The 10,986-nt window shown below is 42.7% G+C and overlaps 2 protein-coding genes across 2 annotated transcripts; one reads left to right on the top strand and one right to left on the bottom strand.

Annotated features, from left to right (window-relative positions):
* Positions 1-2,936: 2,936 nt before the first annotated feature.
* LOC308369187 (leukotriene B4 receptor 1-like) lies at positions 2,937-3,875 on the top strand (the record flags this gene model as incomplete). The annotated part of the gene is made up of 1 exon (XM_080843530.1): positions 2,937-3,875. One exon carries the CDS (start codon positions 2,937-2,939, stop codon positions 3,873-3,875), a length of 939 nt encoding a protein of 312 aa, XP_080699656.1.
* Positions 3,876-9,632: 5,757 nt separating this feature from the next.
* On the bottom strand, positions 9,633-10,757 carry LOC308369305 (leukotriene B4 receptor 1-like). The gene has a single exon (XM_080843675.1). The coding sequence runs from the start codon at positions 10,585-10,587 to the stop codon at positions 9,670-9,672; it is 918 nt and encodes a 305-aa protein (XP_080699801.1). The 5' UTR covers positions 10,588-10,757; the 3' UTR covers positions 9,633-9,669.
* Positions 10,758-10,986: the final 229 nt, after the last annotated feature.

The following is a 10,986-nucleotide window of genomic DNA, read 5'->3' as shown; positions in this document are numbered from 1 at the left end:
AGGTAGCCAATAGCCAGTTTGAGATTGGCTCCAAGGATCCTTACAATTCCGAATTAACCTAGTATATACGCCTTGCCAGACTGACTCTGAAGGCAAAATCAAATTGGCCGGAAGAAGAGGGGCGGGACTTCCCAGACAAATCTTCATATCCAATTTGATTGAAATCTCTATCTGTCTGCAATACCGCTCTCGGCCTCTATGCAACTTTGGCGCTCTCACACTTGCCAGGCATAGACAGTAGAAGAAAGCACAAGCAGCGATCGATTGTTTGGGCAAACCTGGATACAAGGCTGGACATTTCCTAGGCAATATTTGTTAACTCAGCCTACTCTGGTTTTGAATATGGGGCGAAAGGAAATTGTCGCAGGACATTACGCAGATCTTGTCAAGCACTGACAAAGCATGCATGTGTATTTTTGTTAAATCGCGATGCAAATGTCATGTGTGTATAATAATATTCTGAATTAAAGTTCATTCTTGTAGAATAAATGCATTTATATAGAATAGAATAGAATATATGTATTTGTCATTGCACAAGTGCAACCAAATTGAGGTGGCAGCTCTCAGACTTCAGTGCAATTGAAAAGTAAAAAACAAAAACAATACAAATATATACAATATAACTTTACAGATTTACACTATAAATACTCAGCTTAAGTAAAAACAAGTAAAAAAAAAAAAAAAACAAGCCATATTACACATCATAGAGACACAAGCCATATTACACATCATAGAGACAAATACAGGTTAGTTCTGTGCATTGTTTAGTGCAATGATAACTCTTGGATAGAAGCTGTTTCTCAGCCTGTCTGTTTTTGCTTTGATGGTCCGAAAGCGCCTCCCTGAGGGCAACAGTTCAAATAGGTGGTGACCAGGGTTTGTTGGGAGGATGCTGTGGGCCTTCCTGAGGCAGCGTGTTCTATAGATGCCCTCCAGAGGCGGAGGAGAGCAGCCAATGACTCTTTGTGCGGTGTTAATGACTCTCTGCAGTACCTTTCTTTCTGCTGCTGTGCAGCTGGCAAACCACAGCGAGATGCCATAGCTCAGCACTGACTCCACAGAGCAGCGGTAAAAGGACACTAACAGTTCCTGTTTTAATTTATTCTTCCTGAGTAACCTCAGGAAATACAGCCTCTGTTGTGCCTTTTTCAGCAGTGCAGTAGTGTTATTTTTCCAGGAAAATCATATATGTTTATGATTGTGTGATTCATTGGGATGTGCTGTGGCGTGTATCATGGAGCCTTCACCATGCTCGCCCATTTTTCTAAAGCCTCTCATTATTTTTCTTTTTAATTGACTAATGAAAGTATTTCCCTATTAGTCTTAGTAAGAGTAGACCTGGTACTTTTTAGAATTGCTCAGTGTATTCTCTGTCTAAATGACGTTTGACGTTGCAGTTCTCTTCCTTTTCTCTCCCATTCGGCTGGGCGCACGCACACACACACTCACAGACACCATACTAGGCTTTAGATCATATCTGAGTAAAGTTTTCTAGTGTCGTGTACAAAGTGTATTGTTATTTGTGTGTGTCACTAGTATGCTCGTTCCATGTGTGACTGAAGGTTGCTGGCGTGTTTAACGTATATTGGTATTTTTATGTGTCAATACGATGCTGTCTGATGATAAGGAAGTTAACAGAGTTTGTGAGAGAAACTGTTGATGCATTGTTGATGCCCTGTTCTTTTCTTTTCCTGTGTATATTTTGTTTTGTTTCATCAAACTGCTCCTGCCCCGTGTCATTCTCCAATACACTGAATCATTGCTAATTTATTTGCCCTGCTCTGATTCATTGTCTGCACCCAACCCCTGAGCTAGCCAATACAGTTCCAATATAAGCCTAATCCCTTTAAGTGCGGTATTGGTTCTGGTAGGGAGAGTGGCCTTGGTGTTACTTTCCTCTCTGTGACGCTCCCTCCGAGCGTCTGGCGCCCAACAGCTGATCTCTTCTTTCCTAAGGCCACAGTTTATGTGGGCTATAGTGGTTCACGTTGCTGTGCTCACAATTTCGGAACAGCGGGCTGTCGGAATAATGGGCTTTCAGAAAATTGCCATGGAACCGCTAGCACGACACGTGAGAGGCCATATGTGGCCATAATGTTGATAGGTGCACACACAAACACACTTACAAACACACACACACACACACTCACACTCACACACACACAAACAAGAGGCTATATGTGGCCATGATGTTTGAGAGGACAAGTGCATGGGCTAGTAATCTGTCGGTTACCACAGTTTGCAGATGTATCTAATTTGGGCAGAGCAATTAACAGACACGAGAAGTCCCACATTACAGATAAAATTAAAGCTATTCGGCAAAGTAAGAATCTGAACTTAGTCTAAACTAATTCAGTAATTTCATTGAGCTAGTAAATGCCATGGCAGAGTTTGATCAAGAGCTTGCTTCCCATTTACAAATACTGACGGGGTTCACAGGAGTAAACCTGTTTGTAAAACTGTTGACTGAACAACTTCCCTGTGACTAGTGATGGCTCACTCTAGATGCATGTTCTTTTGGCAGTTTGTTCCACACTTGTTTTAGCTTGGGTTCTCCATATATACACTCTTGTTTTAGCTTAGGTTCTCCATATATGCACTCTTGTTTTAGGTTGGGTTCTCCATATATACACTCTTGTTTTAGCTTGGGTTCTCCATATATACACTCTTGTTTTAGCTTAGGTTCTCCATATATTTGCATCTGTTTACATACATCGTATATCCATTATCTAATATCTAATCCTAGGCCTATGAAGTGAACACCAGTTGTCTAACAAGATCAGGTAACAAGAACAGGTACATATATCAGATTCCTCATCTAAGAGGAATTTACACTGGCAGTTCCTCTTTTTGTCTGAAATTTCAGTTCCTTTTTTTGATAATCAAAACCATATCACCGTCAAACAGCTGACAGTTTGCCTTTGAAATCTGCAGTCATGCAACAGCGCAACAACTCCAACTCCAGCTTCAGCGCGGCTGTCGTCCCTGTGGCAAATCAGGTGAGCAGCGCAGTACTGGGGCTGTGCTTTCTTCTTGGCATGCCTGGGAACATAATGGTTGTTGTGGTGATACTCCGCAACTTAAAGAAGGACAACTTCACCCTGCAGCTGATGCTGAATCTGGCTGCATCTGATATGCTGTGCCTGATAACTTTGCCACTATGGATCCATTACCTGTTCGTGGGCTGGACCTTCAGTCCAGCTGTCTGCAAATTAATGACTGTTTTTGTCTTTATAAGCCTCTATACCAGTGTGATGACAGTTACACTGATGAGTGTCCAGAGGTATGTTGCAGTGCTGTATTCACAGCAGTGGGCAAAACTGGGAGGGAAAGGTGAGAAGGCTCTCCTCTTCTCTCTGTGGCTGCTAGCGTGCATCCTATCCAGCCCAGCTGCCGTCACTTCTAATGTTAGGAAGGAGGGAGCGCGGCATGATTGTAACAGGTTATTTACCTCGGATGGACAAAGAGCTGCAGTCTACATATTTGAGACTCTTCTGGGGTTTGTTGCTCCTTTTGCCATTCTGGTCACATCCTACTGTCGTCTCCACAGGAAGGTCCATGAGACAGCCTTTTTCAGCAGCAAAAGACTGACCAAACTGGTTACCAATATCTTAGTGACATTTTTTATCCTCTGGATTCCATTTCATGTTGTCCACATTATCAGTGTTGTGGGCATTGTCTTGAAATCGTCTCATCCAGGTGCATCTAAACAATTGTTTTACTTCAGTACTGTAGCTGGAAATATTGTTGGAAGCTTCCCATTCATCAACAGCTGTGTGAACCCTTTCCTTTATGCTTTTGCATCTCAAAGCCTGCGTCAAAGAACAGACGACTCACACCAGATGGATGACCGTATGCAAAGCAGTGCTCCATAATGCTGTCTAAGATCTTGCTTTGCTGGGCTGCAGTCCTCGAAACAATGGCTGCCATGTGTCCCTATGCACCTAACTACGGACCTTTGAAAGCAAGACCATGCCTTCATTTTATTGTATGTGGTCATGGGAAGAGCAGGTAAACACACCTGTCATTCCCTCTACCTGCCCAAGGCTATGCACTATGTAGTTGGGGACGGACCATTGTGCAGTTTTTAAGAAAAGCTTTTACAAAATGAGATTGCCAACTATATTGCCAAAACTGGTGTTCAGTTAGCATGCTAGCATGACATTATCTTTACCGACTTTGGTCAAAAACTAAAGAGCTTCTTTAAACATATGGCTGTTAAATAGATATGAAATTAATATATTATGTACAAATATGTCACGGTACCCTAGATAATAAAAACATGTATTGCTGTATAGTGTTTTGTACTATATTTCAGATCATTTAGAACATTGATTAAGAGATACTGTATGTAAGGGATAATGTATAGTCTGGTGGTCATTATTCAAAAGTAAATCCCTTCAGGACGAAACAAAACCAATTTCCACGCTTAGTATACGGTTACTTGCCCAATTGATAGAAGACATTCCTCCAAAATACCTCTTTTCAATAATTTTGTTGCCGTTACGTGATTTCCGCTAAGAAAGTTCTTTCCGCTAAGAAAGTTTCACGAGGCGTTCACACTAGCCGCGAATTTTCTCAGGCGGTATGCCGCCTAGGGGGCATGGTCAGAAAAATATGTTTGGTTGTGAGTGTCATGTAGCAAGTTCGACTGCAGTGCAGCGCTAATAGCATTTTAGCAGCTAGCTTCTTCACTCATCTTCAATCAAAGCGTTAGCAGCAAGCTAACATAACGGTTAGGAGCTTAATTTAAGACCTACAATATTCAGTTTGCCCTGACAATGTTCGTATAGTATATACACAACAAACTGAGTCGATGTAGACATATAAAAGTCGTGTAAACACCTTTATTCACATACAAATATTTCCAGTTAAACAGACTCCCGGGACCCAGGATTAGCAGCTAGCTTCTACATTGATCTTCAATGAAAGCGTTAGCACCAAGCTAACAATAATGGTCGAGAGCTTATTTAAGACCTACAATATTCAGTTTGCCCTGACAGTGTTCGTATAGTTTATAAACAACAAACCGAGCAGATGTTGACATATTAAAGTCGTGTAAACACCTGTATCCAGCTTGATTCACATCAAATATTTTCCAATCCGGACTTGCGAGGCTCCGCCATTTTCTATGAAATATTTTGAATTCACCGGGCTTCTGCACTACGTCAGTAACGTCAAACTCCAATTCTGACACACGCCGCGCTGATTGGTTACCGCCTGGTACACATTTGCATAAAGTTAAAGGTTCGTCAACTTTGATAGTCAGGCGGCGGCGTTTTTTGCTCAACAGATGGAATTTCGTTTCCATTCATTCCCAATAGGAGCGGCACGAAGTTCGTCTGTGTGTGAACGTACCGTCACGCTAAAAACACATGCCAAAGACGCGACGGAAGCGAAATTCTTAATCCCATTCATTGCTGTTGGGAGGCAATCCACTGTGTGGACAGCGATTTGGGGGAAGCGAGCAGGGGGAAGCGTTGGTGTTGTCGGTTTGGAAAATTGCAAGACTATGGCTTGTTTGCTACGGTTGATCGGCCGTTTAATTGGCTAAATAGGAACTTTAACAGATTGACAGTTTTGATATAAAGACAAGTGACTAGATAGCCTTCTAGCTGGCTAGCCTGCTAACTAGTCCAGTCTGTTATGCTATTTCCACACGCATCGCCACGGCCGATGGAAGCATTTCACATCGCTGGCAAAAATTTAAATTATCAAATTATGAATTACAACACGTCTCCGTTTCAATGTGTTGGAGCCATCACGGCTACAGTAAAGTATGTCAATATTACCAACAGCTGAGTAAGCTGTGAAACGGGTGTCAATTTGGCTGCATCTGATTGGTTAATACTGTTCTTATGCCGGGGATGGCTCAGTGTTCCGAAAGCCCAATATTCCGAAATCTCAATATTCCGAAAAATAGTCCCCCTGGCATAGATTAGAAATATTTTAAGTGCCACAAAACACGCACAGCATTTAACTTGCCCAGCAGAACGGAGACGCTCACCGGGTTATCAAGCACATCACTTTTCCTAGGCAATATTTGTTAATTTAGCCAACTCTGGTTTTGAATATAGGGTACCGTTCATGCGAAGGAGATCTCCGGCAGATTGTCGCAGGACATTTCAAGCACTGACAAAGCATGCATGCTTGGCTATCATAAAAGTATTTTTTATCATCACGATGCAAATGCCATGCGTGTATAATAATAATCTGAATTAAAGTTCATGCTTGTGAAATAAATGCATTTATATGTTTATGATAGTGTGTTCAATTAATTGGGATGTGCATGTGGGCTATAGTGTTTCACGTTGCTGTGCTCACAATTTCGGAACAGCAGGGTGTCGGAATAATGGGCTTTCGGAACATTGCCATGGAACCCTTATGCCAGTATAACATCGTGTTATTGGTTTGATTGATTTAGTAGGCAACTGTGTTTGCCGGCGAGTTAAACAAACTTTTATACTATGGTTTTGACAAATTTTATGGGAAATTGTCCTGGCAGCAACTGGTTCATCGTTAGAAATAATATAATCATCCCAAATCTCGAAATTCAGGTCCTCCTAAATTAAATTGCAAAGTTGAACAGATACGAGGCTTTGGCCCACCACCTATTGCTGTTGGACTGGGGGTCAGCGTCCTCCTGACCTGAACACCATAATTGAGAAATGTTTGCGAATTGATCGGACTGGATCGTATGTATGTCGACGTATGCGTACTGCTGGGGCCCGGTTAGCTCTTCAGTGATAAATCAGTTCTCACTTCAGCGTACTGACGGGCCCCCTTTCGCCACAGGCCCTAGTGCAGCTGCACTCCCTGCATTCCCTATAGTTACGCCACTGAATCTAGCGATAGCTAACTAGCAGTACCATCACTGGCATTGATCTGACTGTATGTTTTTTTTTCTTCTTAGTCACAGGGTACAGATCTCACGGTTTTCGGATTATTCCAGTCTAGTTGCCAGGCAGATTACGTGGGGCACATCTGAAAGTGCCCCACCGCTCAATGTTAACTTTGGCCTGTGTGGTTTCCCGCTCATTGGTGTTTCCATGGTAATGGTGAGGCAGCGTGGGGCAGCGTGGGCCACCGGCAGCCCTGACATTAAATGGGTCGACCACACCGTACTGATTATTAAAAGGGTTTTATTTACATTAGTATAAACAATCAGTATATGTATTAAAATGAAAGTGTCGTGCAATATGTCTAGGGGTATACAAACAAGTAACAAACTAAACGCGACGAGGACGGAGAAAGTGTTCCGGGTGGAGTTCCTTAGTTGGACGTCTTTCACCAAGCTCTCACCACTGGACTAATCCAACCTTGGACGGCAACGCAGAAACCCAGAGCAGAGAGAGACCGTCAATGGCAAACCCCAGCCTCTTATAGGCCAGCCCATTAGGTTCAGCACTCAGCACCCTGCAGGATGAATAAGCCACAGCCGTAACACAATAAAGGGCGGAGCCCCTGGCCTGATTAGTAGGGGCGTAACAATAATACTTGTGAGTCAAGTTCATTCACATGCGGGCGACAGTGGTACAGGAGGTAGAGAAGTCGTTTAGTGATCAGAAGGTTGCTAGTTCGATTCCCTGTCGAAGCGTCCTTGAGCAAGACACTAGCCCCTAATTGCTCCTGATGTGCAGTGTGCCATCAGTGTAAATGTAAAATAGGCTACTCCACTGCACGTGATCAGGTAGGCTACTCCACCGCACATGATCAGGTAGGCTACTCCACTGCACATGATCAGGTAGGCTCTTCCACTGGCCTTTCCCTTCCTGCCATGTGTCTCTGTACATCCAACTACTGACCTGAAACCCATGCCTTCATTTTATGGTATGTGGTCATTTGAAGAGCAGGTAAACACACCTGTCATTCCCTCTACCTGCCGCAGGCTATGGAATAGCTGCTATGTGTCCCTATGCACAGAACTATACCAGCTATTTTCCATCTGCTGTGTTCTGATTGGCAACTGGGTTGATCAACTGCATGCTTTCCTGCTGGACCTTTAGGCAAGGGATAGACTAGATGAGATGTAATGTCTAACATTGCCGTGATCACACCAAGACACACTCGGCCCAGGCTTTACTACTTTGCCACTTCCTTCCTGTTTTAATGCCGGTAGATGTAGAAATGGTGGGACAATGGCAAATATAGACAAAAGGTTGACTATATAATTCAAGGTCACCCCATCATTCAAACACTGAGGGGAACTGAGCGGGACAAGATCTGGGTCCTCCACACACAATGCCTCGATGTTCAAGGGAATGAGCAAGTTGTCCACTGGTTAGTAATACCGGCTTCTTAGATTGGGTAAGGTGGGCTTCAGGTTGTCTGTTGGCCGCCTGAAGTGTGTGCCGTGCATGTGAGGTAAGTGCTGAGCTGACCTGATACCACCCCCTACTTGACAGAAATCTAACTGAACAGGAGTCGCCCCAACCACCAGGTAAGTAGCCATTACCACTGAAGTGATTTAAATAACACTTATTACCTCTTTGACATTTACTTAAAAATAAACACAGAGTATTTTGTTATGCTTAGTGGGTTGAAGGAAAATTATTCAGATATCCATGGTACGATATATGTATATATATGGTATGATCATTATCTCTCTTGACCACTAACAACACAAGTTTTGAATATGATCTTAGTAGATGAATGAATGCTTTCACAGACTTACCGTGTGAATTCACTAAGACAATAGTGATATGTAGACAATATGTAGGCACTCTGAGATTCCTTTGAATGAAAAGTGCTTTAAAAATAAAATGAATTATTATTATTATTATTATTATAGGCACCTAATGAACCTTTTACTTTAACATGTCATGTACAGTTAGGAATCAAACCCTCTTTTAGTGTGCCTTCCTATGACACGACTCCTTTCAACCACACATTTCACCTGAAATGGCACCCTTTACAAAGGCCCAAAAAACTGAACCGAAAATACAAATTACCTCGAGACAGGCATATAACCTACACATTAAATGGCACTCAACAGTGGCATTAGTGTCGTATCAGTATGGATGAGTTGACGGTTTCGCTCCTTTAGCAGTGTGTTTTGTGGATGTGTGTGTGTTCACGTAAATTCTTATGTCCCTTCCAGTGCAGATACACGAGAGTGCGCTTGTGTGTGTGTGTACGAGACCTCGTTGGTTCGTTTAGTTGAGCTCAGTTTGGACTGTGTAGATGGTAGTGTGGCGTAGAGAGTCCTGTGTTCAGTGCGTAAATACAGTAAGTCAGTTGCATGACTGCTCACTCTAGATGATATTTTGAATTGCTTCTTCACAGCTTTATAGTTACGTGTGTGTGTGTGGTGTGTGAGTGTGTGTATTCTCCCCCTCCTCTATTCATGCATCTCTGTTCTATACAGCATTTCAAAATTATTGTACATCAATCTCATCTGATAATGTATGCCATACAATCAGGAGACAACAATTTACAGCGTAATGAATTTCATATACACCATTTTCAGTGTAATGCACTTTATTTACATTATTTGCGATGTAAGCCTTACCACAGTTGATTCACATGGAATCCTGACACAGTGCCTTATTTGCAAAGATGTGTTGACAAGACAGGACAGCATTCTAACATGAAACAGCCAAGATGTTAAAATTTGATCCACATCAAGATAAGATGCTACAGTCACGTCTATACTAAGACACTTCCTTTTTAAGGTGCACTGTTCCCCCCCATGTTCTCTGCCGCAGTTTTCCGGAGGCGGCGGTAATTGAACGCATACAGCAGTGGATTTACACAGCTGTTGATGAAAATAAAGCTCTTAACAACAGGCCTACTCACTCTTTTGAAGGCTAATAGTTTAGCATACAATACTGTATTTTGTGTTTTAATAGAGATGGCAAAAATTTCCATCATGTTAACAACATGACATGGGGTCCAAAGGATGAGGAAAGTCGCCACAATGCTTGTGATCAGCCTGGTTAGTCTCTGGTTGGAGAACAGGGCATGTTGGTTAACTTTCTTGTGGAGGCAAAAATAAGATGTGACGATGATGGAAAATGGAATACTGGTTACCACAATCTCTGACAAAAGTACGGCGACCCTCTTTCCATCTGACAGATGTATTCTCCAGCAGAGCTGTCTTGATCCAACCCGTATCACATCATGTGTGGAAGCCATCAGACCCCAGATACATGCTGCTAGCCACAAGATCAGTAGTAAAGCCCTCTCTCCTTTTCTGCCCAACTTGGCCCACTGGCTGGGATAGAGAACAAAGACGTACCGATGAACACTAATCAGTGTGACTGTCAGCATACTGGCGTACCCACTGAAGTAGATCAGAAAGTAGACGGTTTTGCAAAACACACTTCCAATGTGCCAGCCGAAGAGCAGGTTATAGATTGACATAGGAGCAGTGAGCAGGCAGAGGATGTCAGAGGCTGCCAGGTTGAGCATCAAATACATGGTGAAGTTTTCTCTCTTGAAGTGGCGAAGAATGATGATCACAACCAGTATGTTTCCAGGTATTCCAAGCAGAAAGCAAAACCCCAGCACTCCACTGCCTATCTGGTATTTCAGATAATTTTCGCTGATGTTTGAGTTGTTGTGTTCCATGATTCCAAAGAACATTTATGTTTGTGTGTCATTATAGGAAGTGGAGAAGTATTTTACAGAGTTCAGGCCCTACCCCGTCTGCAATCAGCGTCGTCAGTGACGTTATCTCAGAAAGAAGCAGAAGTAAGGGTGCTAATTTCAAAGGGCAGTGCACATGGTGGTTTGAGGTCACTGAAACACAGTTGCCGAAGCGTCAACAGCAGATGTATTTAAAGTGATTGCCTTTGTCGCTGCCGAATGTGAGTCGCTGCCGAATGTGAGTCGCGCATGCTCAAACGGCATAATGTGGGTATATTTACTGGTTTATTTAATTGTGTTGTAAACGGTGAACAGCTAAGGCTCAACGTCAACATATGGGGCTGGTTTTAACGCATAATACTGATGCTTAACTAATAATTCAATACACATGAAGCT

This window comes from Sprattus sprattus (assembly GCF_963457725.1).
Source record: "Sprattus sprattus genome assembly, chromosome: 8".
NCBI lineage: Eukaryota > Metazoa > Chordata > Actinopteri > Clupeiformes > Clupeidae > Sprattus > Sprattus sprattus.
This window is presented reverse-complemented; position numbering and strand designations above follow the sequence as displayed.

What these genes read in the sequence shown, in the direction of transcription:
- LOC308369305 (XM_080843675.1), bottom strand. Translation starts at nt 10,587, where the DNA reads ATGTTCTTTGGAATCATGGAACACAACAACTCAAACATCAGCGAAAAT.